At 47.8% G+C, this 20,371-nt stretch overlaps 1 protein-coding gene across 3 annotated transcripts in view; it reads right to left on the bottom strand.

Annotated features, from left to right (window-relative positions):
* Positions 1-19,498, bottom strand: part of ICE2 (interactor of little elongation complex ELL subunit 2) — a 44,115-nt gene extending 24,617 nt beyond the window's left edge. For 2 of the 3 annotated variants that reach the window (XM_015429825.1, XM_015429823.1), the window contains exons 1-8: positions 19,434-19,498; positions 17,897-18,001; positions 13,173-13,428; positions 10,447-10,566; positions 7,893-8,027; positions 4,508-4,630; positions 3,598-3,757; positions 1,759-1,934 (exon numbers count right to left, since the gene is read on the bottom strand). In XM_015429825.1, coding sequence (XP_015285311.1) covers positions 1,759-1,934; positions 3,598-3,757; positions 4,508-4,630; positions 7,893-8,027; positions 10,447-10,566; positions 13,173-13,428; positions 17,897-18,001; positions 19,434-19,462 — 1,104 coding nt within the window. In that variant the 5' untranslated portion in view covers positions 19,463-19,498. Of the gene's footprint in view, positions 1-1,758; positions 1,935-3,597; positions 3,758-4,507; positions 4,631-7,892; positions 8,028-10,446; positions 10,567-13,172; positions 13,429-17,896; positions 18,002-19,433 lie in introns of those variants that run through there. The other variant, XM_015429826.1, reaches the window with a different exon arrangement.
* Between the last annotated feature and the right edge of the window lie 873 nt (positions 19,499-20,371).

The raw sequence follows: 20,371 nt of genomic DNA on the forward strand, positions 1-20,371 counted from the left end.
AGTGTGGCGTGACGGAGTGAGCTCCCATCTCTGGCCCCAGCTCCTGCCAACCTAGCAGTTAGAAAGCAAGAAATTGCAAATAGATAAATAGGTACCACTTCGGTGGGAAGGTAACAGCGTTCAGTGCACCTCGGCGTCTAGTCATGCCGGCCACATGACCACAGAAATTTCTTCGGACAGCGCTGGCTCTTCGGCTTGGAAATGGAGATGGGCACCGCCCCCCTAGAGTTGGATTCGACTGGCTTTCGAGCAAGGGAAACCTTTACCTTTTAAAATTGATACTGAATATACGCTATTGAGTTTTACTTGTGTATGGTTTTAGATTTAATAAATCCTTTTGGTCTAAGGCAACTCTTCTGGCTCTGTTTCTCTCCCTCTGGAGTCCTGAATTCCCTGGCCAGACTCCACCCACCCACAGAAGAAAATCCTAATGGGGTTGGGGATCCCTAGAAGAGGCCTGGACCCCTAAAATTCCCCTACACCAGCGTTCCCTCTAAGCTGAGTTAGTGCGAGCTAGCTGACAGTTTTTTAGCCTCCGGCGCACACATTTTTATCTCAGCTCAGGAAGGATCCCCCCCCGAACCTTCACATTCATAGCCTGTGGCACCCTGAGGAACCTCCTGGATTGAAAGACAAGAGAGAAATCGAATAAATATATATACACAAATGGGATTTTTCCCCCAAAAGGGGGAGGCTGCGGCAGAAGGAAGAATTATTATTCTTAAAATGCTTTAATGCTGACTTTCCAACCCGATCAGGGAGGCCAAGACAGCAAACGTTAAAAAAACATTAAAACCTTTCAAACAATTAAAATACGTTGAAATTAAAATTCAACACATACACAAGACAACCCCAGAGCCATGAAGGAGGACGGGTAACCGTTATGGGGGCGTATGCCCAATGAAACAAAAAAAGTCTTGACCGGCTGGCGAAAGATACTGATAGAGGGAGACAGACAAAACCTCCCTGGGGAGCGAGTTCTAAAAATACCAGCAGGTGTTGTGTGAGAGGGAGGTGTGGCCAAAGGGACGCAAGCAGAGATTCTGAGAGGCACAAGAGAGCCGCCCTGGATCCGGATGCTTCGATTCCCGGCGACTTTGTCGGCAGCGGCTGCTTTCTAATGCCTTGCAGAAATTCTTAGCTGTACGAAGCGGAGACGAAAACTGCCCGGTGTCACAGAACAAATGTTTCACCAAACAAAATACACCATAACAGATGGGAGCGCCCCTGCTATAACAGACGTTTCAGCCCCTAAGGCAGAAGTGGCTATTTTCTGATGAAAAAAAGCACACACAACTATTGTTCCCTCTAAGCTGAGTGAGTGCGAGCCAGATCACGGTTCTTTAGCCTCCGGCTCACAGATTTTTGTCTCTGCTCGGGAAGGACGGCTCCAGAGCAAACTAGTTCATGCAGCAGCCAAATCGCTCACTCACAACTTTAATGCCCGTAGCTCACAAAGTAGAGTTTTTGCTCACAAGACTCCACAGCTTAGAGGGAGCGTTGCACACAACCTCCCAGGTTAAGACTCTCAGGATTCTGCATCAGATATCTAATTGTCTGCAAAATCATGGACAACAAACTGCCCCATAATACACCCCAAAAATCTTGTTGGTATCCAAAGCGCTACTGTACTCAAATGTAGCTGTTCTCACAGTGTCCTGTAATCGGCAGGAAAACCAAGTTCATCTTAACTTCTCAAGGAAAGCTGAACGGGTGTAAAACTAGGGTACCCTTGAGGTAAAGAACAGGACTACGTACATTCTCGGGGTCTCTGTGGCGCTTGTCCAGTATGGGAGTGCACGCCAAAACACTGGATTGCTTCGTGGTGTGGAAATCTGCCAGGAATTCGTGAAAAAACTGGTTCTTCTCCCTCACAGTCATCTCTTTCTTTGGGAGAGGGGGATCGATGTAAACCACTCTGACTGGTTCACTGCCTTGAAAAAGAAAGAAAGGTGTTTGCAGTTATTTTTAGATGCAGGCTTATTAAGTTAAATTCTGTTTGAGTGAACTCAGGAAGCTGCCTTATACTGAATCAGACCCTCAGTCCATCAGGGTCAGTACTGCCTACTCAGACTGGCAGCCGCTTTCCAGGGTCTCAAGCAGAGGAAAGTCTTTCCCGTCACCTCCTGCCTGATCCTTTTTAAACTGAAGATGCCAGGGATTGAACCAGGGACCTTCTGCATGCCAAGCAGAGGCTCTTCCACTGAGCCACGGCCCCTCCTTACAGCTCTCCAGGGTCTCAGGCTGAGGTCTTTCCCATCACCTCCTGCCTGGTCCTTTTAACTGGAGATGCTGGGGATTGAACCAGGGACCTTCTGCATGCCAAGCAGAGGCTCTTCCACTGAGCCACAGCCCCTCTTCACAACTCTCCAGGGTTTCAGGCGGAGGTCTTTCACATCACCTACTGCCTGGTCCTTTTAACTGGAGATGCTGGGGATTGAACCAGGGACCTTCTGCATGCCAAGCAGAGGCTCTTCCACTGAGCCACAGCCCCTCTTCACAGCTCTCCAGGGTTTCAGGCGGAGGTCTTTCACATCACCTAATGCCTGGTCCTTTTAACTGGAGATGCCTGAGATTGAACCCCTTCTGCTGTTTCCTGAATAACAATTTAGAAGTTTAACATATCCTTTCTCCAAATCTGGTATTTGCTATACATGTGAGAATAATATTCACATACTTATTTATCTGAGTCTTAAGTCACTGCTTACCCAAAGGATCTCGCAGCGACTTACAACACTTAAACAACATCACAGCAGATAACAACCAAGAAAACAAGTTAATACGTATAAAAGAAGAAGAGATTGGATTTATAACCCGCCCTTCACTACCCAAAGGAGTCTCAGAGCGGCTTACAAGCTCCTTTCCCTTCCCCTCCCCACAACAGACACCCTGTGATGCAGACACCCCGTGATGTAAGTGGGGCTGAGAGAGCTCTCTCAAGAACTGCCCTTGAGAGAACAGCTCTTGGGAGAACTTGTGATTGACCCAAAGTCACGCCAGCAGTTGCATGTGGAGGAGTGGGGAATCAAACCCAGTTCTCCCAGATTACAGTCCGCGCACTTAACCACAACACCAAACTGGCTCTCTAAAACATTAACATACATAGCTCCACACCATACCACTATCAAACCAGCCCAAAACACCCGGTTAGCCTCAAAAGGCCAACCTGAACAATTCGACCTTTCAGAGGCAGCTTTCGAGAAGAGGCCGGACGAATATTTGTCAGGGATGCTTTAGGCAGGTCCTGCATTGGGCAGGGGGCTGGATTAGATGGTCTGTATGGCCCCTTCCCACTCTCTATGATCCAATACTGCCTTGACTCTGCCTTCCTGAACAACCCGTGAACTCTGACTGCTGCTAAACTGGTTTTTGACCCCTGGGCTGGACGCTTGACTGTGGCCTAGCTCTGTGGCCTTACTCGGCCTGTATCCCAGGACAAGAGAGTGCATTCCACCAGCATATTGTGGTAAAATAAGCACCAGCATATTGTGGTATTCTGGCGCAGTTTGGCTAGCGTGCTGCCCACTAAACCATGCAGCTCAGCAGTAAAATCATTTTGAAAACAGAGGAAAAAGACACACACACACACACACCTACCTGCAACAGAGATGTTTTTCACTGAAACCGGAAGCTCCCACGGCTCCTTATAGTTCAGGCCGTGATTGTTCAGCAAGGTAAATAAGGACTCGGTCGTCAGCACGATCTGAGGACAATATTTCGATGCGAGTTTCTCTGCATTCGGGTCTGTGCTAACATCCTTTAGAAGAAGCAGAAGACGTTGAAAGGACAAGAAGTCGGTAAGGATGGAAAATATTACGTTCCATGGTTTGGTGCGGACTTCATGACCTGAGCTTTTGACTGGCTGTGGGGATGGGGGTGTGCTATTTCTACAGAAGGACTTTAGCAATGTCATCTGAACACTTATAGAGTAGCCAGCAACCATGTACGGCAGGGGTGTCGAGCTCATTTGTTATGTGGGCCAGATCTGACATAAATGAGACTTTGTTGGGCCGGGCCGTGTGTGTCATAAAATGTGATGCCAGGTAGTGGAGATATAAACTTTATAAAGGACACAAACACAAAGGGTTTTTTTCAGTACTTAAAATAAAAACGTGCTTAAAACATTAGCACTCTTGCAATATTTTGTTTATTTAACAGTGTCTGATAACTGACACCTCTTGCTCTGAATTACTGCATCAAAATGTCTGTGCTGTTGCAATTTTGAGTATGCTGTCCAGGTGTGTATCTGTAAGCTGCAAACCTAAGATGACGCAGCAGCAGCAGAACTGGAAGAAGAAGCAGAAGACAGCCAGTTCCACTGCGGGCCTGATAGAAGCCCTCCGGGGGCCTGGTACGACCCCCGGGCAGCATGTTTGACACCCCTGATGTACGGTTTGAATCTGAAACAGCATTTGTACACATGTGAGTCAACTGACAAGTTCTCTGCTGCAGCTACTCTTAAACTGTGACCCGCAGGGTGCGTTTTAGGTGCCAGCTGTCTACTTACGTGGTGCAGTCGGGAAGCTCTCTGCTCTGGAGTTGTAACAGCTGATTTGTTTTTAATACTAGCAGGAAGCTGTATCTGGGCAGGCATGTTTGGAAAGTGCAGCTTAAGGAGATTCACGTTTCCCTTGAAGAGAAATAAATTAAAAAAAAGGATTCGCACTTTTAGTGTGGCTTCCAAACAGTGACCTTTTAGGGATATCTATCTTTGAAGGCTGAACACTTCAGTTTGGTGCAGCAGTTGAGTGCGCGGACTCTAATCCAGGGGAACCAGGTTTAATTCCCCACTCCTCCACTTGCAGCTGCTGGATGACCTTGGGCAAGCCATCGTTCTGTCAGAGCTGTTCTTGGAAGAGCTCTCTCAGCCCCGCCTACCTCACAGGGTGTCTGTTGTGGGGAGGGGAAGGGAAAGGAGATTGTCAGCCGCTCTGAGACTCTGAGTGAAGGGTGGGCTATAAATCCAATCTCTTATTATTATTCTTCATGACTGAAGAAGAGATTGGATTTATACCCCGCCCTTCACTTGGAGTCTCAGAGCGGCTTACAGTCTCCTTCCTTTCCTCTCCCCACAACAGACACCCTGGGAGGTAGGTGGGTCTGACAGAGCTCTTTCAAAGACTGCTCTTGAGAGAACAGCTCTCAGAGAACTGTGGCTGACTCAAGATCACACCAGCAGCACAAGGAGATTGTAAGCTGCACTGAGACTGTTTCGGGTAGTAAAGGGTGGTGGCTCAAGTGGTTTATCCGCCAAGGAGATTAGAACTGCTTTACAGGAGGATGGCTCAAGTCGTTAAGACGCTAAACTGCAGGCTGTGGAAGGTCAGTAGTTCAGCAGTTCGAGACCCGAGTGTGCCGCATGACGGAGTGAGCTCCCGTCTCTAGTTCCAGCTCCTGCCAACCTAGCAGTTCGAAAGCAAGAAATTGCAAGTAGAGAAATAGGTACCACTTCGGTGGGAAGGGAACAGCGTTCCGTGCGCCTTGGTGTTTAGTCATGCCGACTACATGACCACGGAAACGTCTTCGGACAGCGCTGGCTCTTCGGCTTTGAAACGGAGATGAGCACCGCAGCCCTAGAGTCGGACTCGACTGGCTTTCGAGCAAGGGAACCTTTACCTTTTATAAATCCAAATTCCTCTTCTTCTTCTTTTTCTGTCCCGGAAGCATTCCACTGCACGCGCCTTCAGTACAACCAGCTTCTAACGCAGAGGTGTTGAACTCAGTTGTTATGAGGGCCGGATCTGACACAAAATTCTCTTTGTCAGGCTGGGCCATGTGTGCCTTAAAACATAATGCCAGGTACCGGAGACAGAGACTGTGTAAAGGACATGCAGCTGCTAAGCTCCAAATTGGTGTGTCCTCACTGCAAGACCCACTGGCTGGGAGGGGGGTGCAGAGGAAACCCCACAGAGGCGGACCGGAGAGGCAGCAGTGTAGCGCTGGGAAGATGCCCCCAACGATGCTTGACTGCTGCAGACGAGGTTGTTCTGCTGTGCCCCGGGCCTAACGTTCGACACCCTATTCCACTGCCTTGGGAGACTCAAAAGCAGTTATGAGATCTTAGGGGTCATTCTGCTCGTGGGGAAGGCCACGAGGGGCCAGACAGAGGGACCGATTAGCTCAGCAGTCTGTCTCGCAACAAGGCCATCCAAGTTATTTAGAACTAATTTAAGTCCGCCTCATTCCAAAGAAGATATGGAAAAATATTTATACTTATTTATTTATAATTAGATTTCTACCCCGCCCTCCCGCCGAAGCGGCTCAGGGCGGCTTACCATTTTAAAACCAACATAACATACAGTCAATAAAATTACAGAAAAATACAATTTAAAACCAATTAGAAAGTGGCGGTGTGATATTATAAAGTGCAAATGCAACACAACCGATGAAGTCATTCTTACTGGAAATAGATGACACTGTGTATAGTACCGTGTTTCCCTGAAAATAAGACACTGTCTTATATTTATTATTTCTCAAGAGGACACACTAGGGCTTATACCACAAATGCATAGAAATCCTGCTAGGGCTTATTTTTGGGGTAGGTCTTATTTTCGGGGAAACAGGGTAGATGTATGGTTAAGGTGCTTTTTATTTTTCTTTCTTAGATTTTTATATACTATTGTAAAAATACTGGTGTCGAGTATTGCCAAACATAGGTGTCACCAAAACAATACATCAAAGTGCACGTTTACACTCCGTTCAAACATTCAAACAGCACCTTGTCAGTTTCACAATCACTACTCCCAAGGGACTGTGGTAATTTACCTGTATCGAACACAATCTTTTTCAAGGACAGTGATGTAATTACGGGACATAAGGCACAATAAATTCTCTTTGTGAGAATAAAATTCTTACAATGGCAAAGAGCACCACATTTTCTAGGGTCCGTCGGAACCCTTGCGGCAAACATAATAAGTTATTCTAGGAGAACAGGTCTCTCAAGTTCTATCAGGCCGCCTGACCTTGAACTTTGAATACCTAAGGGTTCTCATGCGGAAGAGGGCAATGGTTTGTCCTCTGCTGCTCCAGAGGACAAGACCAGATCTAATGGGCTTCAGTTAGAGGACAGGAGAGTTCAGCTGAAGAGTGGGAGAAAAAGAGATGGGATGCATACCCCACCCTTCACTACCCGAAGGAGTCTCAAAGCGACTGACAATCCCCTTCCCTTCTCCTCCTCACAACAGACACCCTGTGAGGTAGGTGGGGCCGAGAGAGCTCTCTCGAGGACTGCCCTTGAGAGAACAGCTCTGAAAGAACTTATGCCTAACCCGAGGTCACGCCAGCAGCTGCATGTGGAGGAGGAGGGGGGAATCAAACCCAGTTCTCCCAGATTAGAGTCCACGCTCCTAACCGCTACACCAAACTGGCTCTCAAAGAAGAAGAAAGAGGAGGAGATTGGATTTATACCCCGCCCTTCACTACCCAAAGGAGTCTCAGAGTGGCTTACAAACTCCTTTCCCTTCCCCTCCCCACAACAGACATCCTGTGAGGTAGGCGGGGGGCCTGAGAGAGCTCTGACAGAACCTGCTCTTTTTCAAGGACAGCTCTGACAGAACTATGGCTTGCCCAAGGTCATCCAGCAGCTGCAAGTGGAGGAATGGGGAATCAAACCCGGTTCTCCCAGATCAGAGTTCGCACTCCTAACCACTATACCAAACTGTCTCTCTAACGTTAAGAAGATGGCAGCTCTCCTACACTGAAGGTCTTCAACCAAAAAACAGTTCACCTATAGCAGCAAGACAGGACCCATTTGAAGCACAACCATGCCCGATGACAGCGTCTCTCTTTCTAACCGGAGTGGACATTATGGCCACAGAGAGCCTCAGCCCTAAGAAAACCACACAGGAGTCTTCTGCATCTCTTCACCCATTCACCTGTCGAGCGCACCTTACCAGAACAACAAGGCTGGCTTCCAGTTTCAAGGTCAGTTCCGTGCTAAACTTTCCCCCCATGATGCTGGTAACTTCATGCAGGGTATAACATTCCGGATATTTCTTCACAGAGCCAATGCAAGAGCTTAAAAATCTCTGGTGGGAGAAAGAAAAGACACACAGCAGGATAGTTCACAACAGTGGAACCAGTTACAAAAATTCTACTAGGTTCAGAACAGCTGGTCTGCAACAGAACAGCTAGATTTGAATCCAGCACCTTAAGAGTCACAGCTCTCTGCTTCAGATACCTGATGAAGCATCTGACAAAGGAAGCTTTGACCCTTGAGAGCTCACACCCTGAAAATTTTGTCACTCTTTTACGGTGTTACTGGACTCGAATCTAAACATTATACTGATGTAAAACACTTTATGGTTTATACCAGGGGTGTCATGTAGCCCGGGGGTTGGATCAGGCCCCCGGAGGGCTTCTATCAGGCCTGCAGAGGAACTGACTGTCTTCTACTTCTTCTTCCAGTTCTGCTGCTGCGTCATCGTAGGTTTGCAGCTTACAGATACACACCTGAACGGCATACTCAAGATTGCAACAGCACAGACATTTTGATGCCATAATTCAGAGCAAGAGGTGTCAGTTATCAGACACTGTTAACAAAATATTGCAACAGTGCTAATGTTTTAAGCACGTTTTTATTTTAAGTTAAAAACCCCACCCTTTGTGTTCCTGTCCTTTATAAAGTTTATTTCTCCGCCACCTGGCACTACATTTTATGACACACGTGGGCCGGCACAACAAAGACTCATTTATGTCAGATCCGGCCCTCATAACAAATGAGTTCGACACCCCAGGTTTATATGGCTGTGGAAATTCAGTTCTGAAACTGAAAGTACAGACAGCGAAATTCCATTTCCCCTTTACTTCTTCCTTCCAGTCCTTACTCTTGTCTTCCCACAAAACTGTCTCTTCTGCTCCAAATCCATTAACCAAACTGCCCTACAACTGCTGCAGCAACCCAAAATGGTACCCCAATTCAGGTCAGTGTGTGTATGTTTTAATGTCTGTGTGGCCCGATCCTGTCAGATCTCGGAAGCTAAGCAGGGTGGGCCTTGGCTAGTATTTGGAAGGGTGACCTCCAAGGAATACCAACTTGTTACACAGAGGCAGGCGATGGCAAAAGCACCTCTGAAACGTCTCCTGCCTTAAAGAACAAGTCTTTCTCGCCCCCTAGTGGTGCATAACGCTAAAGGAGATAGAACTTCTGGCTGCGACATAATCTTAGGATCTCCTGGCTATTCTATACAAACTGTCATATGATAATAACTGTTATTACCCAGAGATGCTCATAAGGTTTTGGGGTTTTCTTGGCAGGAGGGTTTCCAGAACAGGTGGATTTATGAATGTAGATTTCCTGCAAACCTGGAGGCTGCCCAGTAGCTATGGCTGGCCCCGTTACGCTGATTAAATAAACTGCTTTCGTTTTATTTTCCAAATGGGCTCATAAAAGCCCAAAGTTGACTTCTGTGTGGGAATTACTCCTCACTCTTTCTTTTCCCACATTAGCCACATGCAGAGTATCTAATGATGACTGGTACAGCTACTCCCCCGACGTAGCATTTTTTAACACGTAAAAATTAAATCTATAAGCCACCTCGTTTTTAAGCTATGCTTACTAAACAGAAAAAGGAACCAAATCAGTCCTTTACACTTACATATTTTAATTCCTCCCCCCCATTAATTCACAGCTGATTTATGGCAACCCCATGAGGTTTTCATGGCCAGAGACGTTCAGAGGTGGTATTGCCAATGCCTGCCTCTGCGTAGCCACCCTGGACTTCCTTGGCGGTCTCCCATCCAAGGACTAACCAGGGCCGACCCTGCTTCGCTTCCGAGATCTGATGAGATTTATTTATTTATTTCATTAGACTTATAGCCCACCCTCCCCTGCAAAACTTGGCTCAGGGCAGGTAACACCAAACAAAACCTAATACAATTAAAACATTATTGAATCTAAATATAATAAATACAATAAATATCATAAAAATACAATTAACTGTAACAGAAGAAGGAGGAGGAGGAGACTGGATTTCTACCCCGCCTTTCACTACCCAAAGGAGTCTCAGAGTGGCTGACAAACTCCATTCCCTTCCCCTCCCCACAACAGACACCCTGTGAGGTAGAAGAAGAAGAGACTGGATTTACACCCCGCCCTTCACTACCCAAAGGTGTCTCAGAGGGGCTTACCGTCTCCTTTTCCTCCCCCTCCCCACAACAGGCACCCTGTGAGGTAGGTGGGGCTGAGAGAGCTCTGGCAGAAACGGCTCTTTTTCAAGGACAGCTCTTATCAGAACTATGGCTTGCCCAAGGTCAACCAGCAGGTGCAAGTGGAGGAATGGGGAGTGAAGCGGGGGGAAGTAGAGTGAGGGGAGGCCAATCAGAGATGGAGAACCGTTGCTACCCTCAACCATAACCCTGGCGGAACAGCTCCGTTTTACAGGCCCTGCAGGGCTGCATCAGACTGAGCGAGCCTGGGCTCTCCGGACCAGGACTTACGCTTGTTACCTTGGAGTAAAGTAACGCCTCTTCAGAGATGGAGTTGTAATCTTCGGCGCATGACCTGGCGGCATTCTGGGCAAACTTCAGAAACTCCGCAACCTCTTTGCTCACGAATTCTTTCATTTGCTGAAACAAAAGGCCAGCCCGCAGTCAACGAAACAGTTCCATTCTGACAGCATCTCCCTATTGTTTTAGTAACCATGACCCCATACGTTAAATGCGCTCACATTTACATACACCTGTGATTTTAAAAGGAAGAGAACATTAGGCAGATCCTGTGGACTGAGGCAGATCACGAGAGGGAGGGCAGGAAGGGTTGCCTCAGTGCTTAGTTCTCGTGGCCCTTTCTGACTTGCCCAGCGAAATGCTGGCCTTAGTTCTCGTGGTCCTTTCTTACACGCCTAGGGAAATGCTGGCCACCACTTTGGGCCCAGGAAGAAAATTTTCTCCAGGTCAGATCCTGGAGGGTTTTTTTTTTGCCATCTTCTGGGCATGGAACAGGGGATCACCGGGGTGTGTGTGTGTGGGGGGGGAGGTAGTTGCGAATTTCCTGCATTGTGCAGGGGGATGGACTAGATGACCCTGGAGGTCCCCTTCCAACCCTATGATTCTTACCCGCTTGTTTGCAGATAAAGATTATAGGTAGCCGTGTCAGTCTACAGGAAAATTCCAGATGAGAAAAGTGCAATACCTCTTTATAGGGCCAATGTGTGTATATACAGCACAGTTCCCCAGAGTCTGTAATCAGGATAAATATACACTACAATCCCCCTCCCCGCAAAAAAAACAGGCATGGGAGGGGAGAGAAAGGAAGTGAAAGTGGATGCCGTGGTACCTGGCTCATACCTTTCATGGAGCCTACGAAACGGTTTTAGAAAATGGGCGGAGCCAGGCGGGGCTTCTGCCAAGCAAGGTTTCTGATTGGCCACGGGAGATTTGATTGGCACTGTGCGGATTTTTTTAAAACGATGCTTCATCAGCAGCGGCCACCGCAGCACAAGGATCGTCAGTGTGTGACGGAAGGTCAGCTGCGGCAGATACTCTGTGGCCGGCTCTGCCTCCCGCGGTAGCCATTTTTGTGGCAGCCGTTTTGCGGATGCACCCACCATGCTGTGTTAGGCTCAAAAAGGCTGGGGAGCCCTGCTGTACGTGAATCAGCTAGAGCACTGCTATACTCGTTTGAAGATCTGGCTATTTGTTCGTCTTATCTGCAAATGGTTGTCGCTATCTCATAGAATCACAGAGTTGGAAGGGACCTCCAGGGTCATCTAGTCCAACCCCCTGCACAAGGCACAAATACCTGCCCCTCCACACACCCACAGTGACCCCTGTTCCACGCCCAGAAAATGACAAAAAAAACCAACCCTCCAGGATTGCTTCCTGACCCCAAAGTGGCGATCAGCATTTCCCTGGGCTCATAAGAAAGGGCCACACGAACTAAGCACTGGTGCAGCCCTGCCTGCCCTCCCTCCTCACGATCCGCCTCAGTTCACAGGATCAGCACTGCTGTCCGATGGGGCCACCTAGCCTCTGCTTGGAAACCTCCCAAGAGGGAGAGCCCACCACCTCCCGAGGAAGCCTTTCCCACTGAGGAATGCTCTAACTGTCAGGAAGTTCTTCCTAATGCTTAGCCGAAAACTCTTCTGATTTATTTCCAACCTGTTGGTTCTGGACCGACCTTCTGGGGCAACAGAAAACGACTCAGCACCATCCTCTCTATGGCGGCCCTTCAAGTACTTGAGGATGGTCATCATATCCCCTCTCAGTCATCTCCTTTCCAGGCTAAACCTACCCAGCTCCTTCAACCTTTCCTCACGGGACTTGGTCCCCAGACCCCTCACCGTCTTCATTGCCCTCCTCTGGACACGTTCCAGCTTGTCTATAACTTTCTTAAACTGTGGTGCTCAAAACTGAACACAAGACTCTAGGTGAGGTCTAACCAGAGCAGAGTAAAGCGATACCATCACTTCCCGTGATCTGGACACTAACCCTTAACTTCGCGTGATCTGGATACTCTACGTCTGTCGATCCAACCCAAAATCGCATTTGCCTTTTTAGCAACCACAGCACACTGCTGACTCATGTTCAGTGTATAGTCCCTAGATCCTTTTCGCACAGACTACATCCAATCCAATCACCTTTACTGGCATGTAACCCTTACAGACCCATGTACAACAAAAACAACAGCAGCATAAAATAATACTTGCAAAAAACAGATGTAAGGAGTTACCATGTAAGTATACCAATCAATTAAAAAAGGGCCAATAGAAATGGCACCCAAAATAAATTTAGCGACAATTCCCGTTATCTCAAGGTTTGGATTATCAAGAAGAGTAAGGACCTTTAGGCCGTCAGGATATTCTTCAAATTGAGCCAAAGTAGAGTTTAGAAATTTCAGTCATAGAGCATGGTAGAAGGGGCACTGAAACAAGACAGGGGAGATAGTTTCCGACAACATCTGTCAGAAAAGGGCACACCCTGAAAACGGCCAGATAATAAGGCCGAAGGTAATACATTGAATTGCGCCAAAGAGAGGGCTCTACGGAGTTCGGGGATGTGAAGCTGGTACAGGTAAGAGGCAGCTTGGCCGACTTTAGGAGATATTCCAAAATACAGGAGTGAGCAGGTTTTGTTAGCAGCGTTATATAGTGAATGTAGCTCAGAACGAAGTAGACTGGCTCTTATGATTGTCATAAGACAAGTCATGGACAAAGAAAAACTCAGCCACTTACAAGGTACTGTGAATAATCGCTTTGTTTTGACAGATCTATCGAGCTGGGCTCTGCATTCAAGTACGTCGACATCAGAAACTGGTACCTCCTCTGTTCGTTCTCCGACAAACTAGAAACGTAAGGATAGGGAACTCTGGGCTCCTGGAAAGACGCGGAATCCACTGAAGACTTAACTCCTGCTTGAACCGATTCTCGTCCGCCAGAAGTCCTGTTTTCTTGACCGGGCTTTGATCGGTCTGTGTTGCCTTCTGCTTTTCTAAAGCAAATGACACATATTCGGGTTTCATTATGAACGAAAGCTGAAACACCACCCCCCCATTCAAGAAGAGGAAAATTTGTCAAAAGTACAGCATACTTTTATCATGCGCTTTTTATTATTATGGGGTGGGGAAGGCAACCCTGAGGAGTGCAGCCAAGTCTTGTTGTTAAAAAAAAGACTATTTGGCCAATTCTTTTGCACCACAAAGAGGATCCTTCTACCAAAGATCCGATGGGAACTGATACAAAGCTTACTGACTGCGGCTCAGACGACATTAGCAAGACATTGGAAATTATGATTGCTACCCTCCTTATCAGAACGGTACTCAAAGATCTGGGACCACTCAATAATGGAAAAAATTACAGACAGACTATTACAATCGGACATATACCCAAGGCTAACAAACTTCACTGAGAAATGGTCTCCATTTATCACACATGTTCTTGATCAAGACATTGATCCTCCAAATCAATTATAGCGTCAACTACCTCTCCTTTAATCTTCTTGACTTCATTACTACTAATCTTTCATGTATAACTCCGGTTTCTCCTTTTTCATATCCAACAACACTAAGCTCAAAACATACGACAATCACCATGCACACCTAGTTTTATATCTCAACCCAAATTGACTAATTCGCATTAAAAGTAGCATTACAACTAATGTATAAACATCGACTTTGTCAGGGCTTTTTTTGTAGAAAAAGCCCAGCAGGAACTCATAAGCATAATAGGCCATACCCAACAGCAGGAACTCATTAGCATATTAGGCCACACCCTGACAGCACAACTCATTAGCCTATTAGGCCGCACCCCCATGTTACCAGAAATGTGGTCATCCAGCCACACCTACCTTTTGCTTCTTATTCTCTTTACCTTGTTTGGCCACACCCTGACACCACAGCTCATCTGTATATTAGGCAACACCTCCATGTTACCAGAAGTGTGGTCATCCAGCCACACCTACCTTTTGCTTCTTATTCTCTTTACCTTGTTTGTTGTCAAAACCCAGGGCTTTTTGCATGTTCGGCCACACACCCCTAATTGTAGCCAATCCTAATGAGTTTCTGCTGTTGGGTGTGGCCTATTATGCTAATGAGTTCCTGCTGGGAGTGGCCAGCTTGGGAGCCAGCCGGAACTCCGTTCCTGTGCGTTCCTGCCCAAAAATAGCCCTAGACTTTGTCATGTATGCTTCAATATTTGTTACGTATTGTGTGCGTAATCATATTATGATCATATGTCATTCAAGGTGTAATTCCCTTGTTATATCAATAAAAGGTTGTTTTTTTTAAAGACGTTTGGCAGAAAACACTAAAATCAATCACTTTGGGCCTATTCCTCTGAACACACATTACCAACCCAACAACACTTGGATACTGAGGCCAAATCATCACAAGGGGAGGGTCCAGTGGCTCAGTGGTGGAGGATCTGTGTGGCATGCGGAAGGTCCCAGGTTCAATCCCCAGGATCTCCATTAAAAAGGATCTGGCAGGAGGTGATGTGGAAGACCCCAACTTGAGACCCTGGACAGCTGGTGCCAGTCTGAGTAGACAAGACTGACAGTGATGGACCGAGGGTCCGATTCAGTATATAAGGCAGCTTCATGCATTATAGGGGAGGGGCCGTGGCTCAATGGTAGAGCCTCTGCTTGGCATGCAGAAGATCCCAGGTTCAATCCCTAGCATCTCGTACAAACCAAACCAACCAACAAAAAGCCTGGCTTTTGAAATCGTCTCCCGATGCATATTGCAATCCAGGATTCAAAGAGTTTGTTGCTGTTGTTCAGTCGCACAGCCGAGTCCAACTCTTCGTGATCCCATGGACCACGTCACGCCAGGCCCTCCTGTCCTCCGGAGTTTGCTCAACTTTCAAAGAGTGACATCAGCTCATTTTAGGGGCCAGAGAAACCAACTGAGAGTCAGTTTTGGGCTCTTTTTCTTTGAGCAGACAGTTTAGTGTAGTGGTTAAGAGCGTGGACTCTTATCTGGGAGAACTGGGTTTGACTCCCCACTCCTCCACATGCAGCTGCTGGAGTGACCTTGGGTCAGTCACAAGTTCTCTCAGGAGTTCTCTCGGAGCTCTCTCAGCCCCACCTACCTCCCAGGGTGTCTCTGGTGGGGAGAGGAAGGGAAAAGAGATTGGAAGCCGCTCTGTGACTCCAAGTGAAGGGCGGGGTATAAATCCAACCTCTTCTCTTCATCTTCTTCATCATCTTCCCTCCTTCCCTCAAAATGCCACGTTCTCAAACTGCTTTCTGTTTCACAAGCAGCTTGCCACATGGCACGTGTGAGGCCGCTCAACAAGAACGTGTGTCCCCCCCCCCTCCCCTGGTCTTTCACTACTTTGGCTCCTAGCCAGAGTATATTTCTTGGAACGCTACTTTCCAATGCAGAAGTCCTACGACGCTGCTAGAAATTACAGGGTTGGCGTTCCAAACACTAACCCCGACACGATATAGCTTGCTTAGCTCTTAATTATTTTAGCATAAGCGTGCTTAGTAATAAGCACATTTTAGATTAACTAAATCAAGTGTTAAGTGCTGATCTGGTTAAAAAGGGGGGGGGGGAAGCGCGCCTTGATTTACACACTCGGCAGCCGTCTCAACAGTATCATGTCCACAGCCCTTAATAACACCACACAGCTGTCTCTCAGAATATGAGAACACGTCCATCCCTGTGGCACGAACTGGCAAATTTAATTAAGCTGCTACCTCCAACAAGATGCTGACTCAGATGGGCCCGATGTGGGCACGTCAAGCGATTCTAGCAGCTCAAATTAGCTGCATTTTGACGCGGGCCGGGATGGCAGGCCGTCAGGATTGCTTCGCTGCACGCCGCGGTCAAAAGCCTTCGGCAGGGCGCGAGCCAAAATAATCTCACGCCTCCCCCTCCCCCCTTTCCACTTGTATTGGCTGCCCGGTTCTTTATTTAAACTGACCCATTCTAATCGGCAACCTGCTCTCTTCGCCAGAGCGCAGCTTTTATTGGGAGAGCGGACGGAGCGTCTCCAGTGCAGATCTGCAAATTCTGAAGGGTTTTATTTTGCGAGAGGTACCTGCCGCCTCTCCGCATCCTAGCTCTGCCTTCCTGCGGTACGAACAGCGCTCCGTTCCCACATTCACAAGCTACAGCACTGGCAATTAGATCGGGGGTCCCCACCACATGTTTTTAGAAAGTAGGTGCAAGAGAAGGAGGAGAAGATTGGATTTATACCCCGCCCTTCCCTCGGAGTCTCAGAGTGGCTTACAACCTCCTTTCCCTTCCACTCCCCACAACAGACCCCCTGTAAGGAAGGTGGGGCCCAGAGAGCTCTTTCGAGGTTTGCCTTTTCAAGGACAGCTCTTGTCAGAACTATGGCTTGCCCAAGGTCATCCAGCCAGGTGCAAGTGGAGGAATGGGGAATCAAACCCGGTCCTCCCAGATTAGAGTCCACGCACTGAACCACTACACCAAACTGGCTCCAGGGAAATGCCCTCCAGAATAAAATGAGCAGCACAGATTTCCACCAGGGAAAAAGGAATAGGACCCAACAGAATTCTACAGGCTGGCCAGACTGCAGGTGAATTTGATTTACTTAAATCGTTCATTAGCCGCCTTTCCACCTTGCAGAACTCAAGACAGCTTACAATATAAATACAACTGTAAAAAAAGACCAGAGTTTAAAATATCCACTTCGGACTGGCGATAAATGAAGGAGGAGGGGGAGATTGGATTTATCTCCCGCCCTTCACTTGGAGTCTCCGAGCCGCTTAAAATCTCCTTCCCTTCCTCACCCCCCCACAGATACCTTGTGAGGTAGGCGGGGCTGAGAGAGCTCTGATAAAACCGCTCAAGAGAACTGTGACTGACCCAAGGTCACCCAGCTAGCTGCATGTGGAGGAGGCGTGGGGAATCAAACCCGGGTCTCCAGATTAAAAGTCTGCTGCTCTTAACCACTACACCAAACTGGCTCTGCTGGACTAGATGGACCACCGGCCTGATCCAGCAGGGCTCTTCTGATGTTCTTACAAAGGCCTCAGCCTCTATGTCCTGCTGCTGGCCATCCAGAGGAAAAGAGCTGGTTTCATACCCTGCTTTTCACTACCCGAAGGAGTCTCAGAGCGGCTTACAAACTCCTTCCCTTCCCCACAACAGACGCCCTGTGAGGGGGGGGGGCTAAGAGCGCTCTTTCGAGGACTGTTCCTGAAAGAACTGTGACTGGCCCAAGGTCACACCAGCAGCTGCATGTAGAGGAGTGGGGAATCAAACCCGGTTCTCCCAGTTTACAGTCCGCGCTCTTAACCACTACACCACACTTTTCTCAAACGACTGTATGAAGATGCAACCCCCAATGAACTCAGCGAGATTGACTCCAAAGCAAAAAACCCCCAAGTAATCGTAACCTGCATGTTTCCTTGCCCATAAATGGGACGAATTAAGAGACGATTTATTTGCTTCCAAAAATCAGAAAGCAATGTATACTAGTACCTTCTGGACAGCAACAGCAGTTCACAGAGGGTGGGAGCCAGTGAATATTTTTCATAAAGATCACGGGAGAAGTATACTTCCTGTCCATTCTTGGGCGGCGTATCCCTGTTTTGGTGTGTAACAAGAGATAACAGCACACATTTGTGTATTCATAAACACAAGAAAAAGAACCAGAGATCTAGGTGCCACTTTCATCTTGAACGCAGCCCTTAGCATCAAAATGATGCTTTATAAATACATAATCAACGCTAAAAATAAATGAAATGAATAATACAGAAAGCACAACCCAGTTAACAGGCACAATCAGGTCTCATTTCATTGATGTATTTACAATTATTTTCAGTACTGCTCACTGCACAAACCTGGGCCAGCCATTACTTTCCAATGAGCCTCCCTCACAAGGCTGTTGTGAGTACATGTTAAGGAGGAGGTGTAGAATATTATCATTCTACAAGTTACCTTTAAAGATTCGGCTTTTAAAGACTCCGTGGAGAAAGGCACCGAACCCCAAGAAATGGCAAGTTTAGCCATTTCATGCTAACTATTTCAAAAAGGCAAAAAAGAGAGGCATTAACTTGCCCAGAAGTAGAAAACAGAAACAACTGGAGCATCTGCAATTATTTCTTTTATTCTACCCCACCTTTTCCCCCCAATAGGAGGATCCAAAGTGGCTTACATTATTAGTTCCTTACATTTTATCCTCACAACAACCCTGTGAGGTAGCTTAGGCTGAGAGCATGTAACTGGCCCAAGGTCACCCAGCAAACTTCCATGGCATTGGGGATTCGAACCTGGCTCTCCCAAATCCTAGTCTGATGCTCTAACCACTACACTACCTGGCTCTCAAGGCAGCATTATTGGGATGGCCTTGCATGCATAGGGGTTAGCTGGACCAGGATTCAAATCCCAGATCATGGGGCCAGCATCTAGGCCAGTCTCACAGACACTCTCTCTCCCCCCCTAGCCTACCTCACAGGGCTGTTGTGAGCATAAAACAGGGAACCATGTAGCTCTTTACAGAAGAAAATGGTGATGGTAACGAGTGCAACTGTAGAGCCTCCAGCAGCAGGGGCAATGACAAATGAAGTAGAACTAGCTGGCAATTTGGCATTACCTCAGGCAGGCTCTCTTTCCAGCTGCCTTTGATAAAAGGCTTTGATAAAAGAACAGAAGTAGGTGGCAAAAAGGAATTAACGGAAGAGTTCTGCCTATTTCTGTCAGAAGGGTTTAAAATTACTCACAAACGTTCCCTCCCTTTCTGACCTGCTGCTGAAAACTGACTCAGTCCCCACAGTGCTGCTGGAAATGCACCCTCTGCACGGGTTCCCCTTCCCCGTTTTCCTTCACAACAGCCCTATGAAGGAGGCACGGTGGAGGATCTGAACCCAGGACTCCCTGGTCTCAGTCACGTAACGCATCATGGGGACGAGCTCCAGCCTCCCAAACAGGCTTTTCGAAGAGGAGCCCCGCTTCCTTAATAGAGCCCAGAGGCTCAAAGCCAACCCCGGGGGCCGACGGCGGGCAGCCCTCCACTCACCAACTAAGCGCTTTCCCGCCCGCCGCCATCTTGCGGCCCTCCTCGCCCCGTCGCCCACCTCGGCGTGAAAGGAAAACATTCCCTTCCCACTCCTCGCCGGCGTCGCCTCGAACAGGACTGTGGCTAAGAACCCGCCCTCACCTGGCGGACACTGGCCAATCGGAGCCCAGAATCTTGCAAGGTCCCGCCCCAAAGCCAAGTTGTCCAATCCGATGATGGAAAATAGGGATATAAAGTGAAGCGAGGAAGGGTGTGTCTTAAGTGAGGGCAAAGCGTCATCGATTTCTCCCGCCCTCGGGGGTGAGGCGGGGAGAATTAAACGCCTCAGCTGAGGGTGCCTGAGGTAACCATTCTCTCTTATTTCATTTTATTGTTTAAAATAGGGTTACCAGAAGTCCCCCCCCTTTTTTTGGCGTCTGTCGTCTTTGGGGCTCTTTTTAAGACAACTGTGGGAAGCGTCCTCTTTTGGGGTTGGGAGGTTAGGAATGTTCCCAGTTAGTCGCGACGCTCCCTCTGAGCTGTGGAGTCCTGAGGGAAAAAATCCTACTTGGTGAGCTCCTGGCATTAAAGTTGTGGGCGAGGGATTGGGCTGCTGCATGAATTAGTTTGCTCTGGAGCCCTCCTTCCTGGGCGAAGGCAAAAGGGTGTGAGCCAGAGGCTAAAAAAATTGTGAGCTGGCTCACACTAAACTCAGCTTAGAGGGAACACTGGTTAGTAGGACACCTCACAGGTTAAATGATAGCGATATTGAAGTAATAGAGAAACTATATTACAAGGGGAGAGTAAAGAAATATTTGAAAAATGACAGAAAATGTTTTACCTATGGGTAGGTATTGGTAAAGGTAAAGGTTCCCTTGCTCGAAAGCCAGTCAAGTCCGACTCTAGGGTTGCGGTGCTCATCTCCGTTTCAAAGCCGAAGAGCCAGCGCTGTCCGAAGA

The sequence above is a fragment of the Gekko japonicus genome, unplaced genomic scaffold, assembly GCF_001447785.1.
Source record: "Gekko japonicus isolate JY-2015 unplaced genomic scaffold, Gekko_japonicus_V1.1 scaffold1181, whole genome shotgun sequence".
Taxonomy (NCBI): domain Eukaryota; kingdom Metazoa; phylum Chordata; class Lepidosauria; order Squamata; family Gekkonidae; genus Gekko; species Gekko japonicus.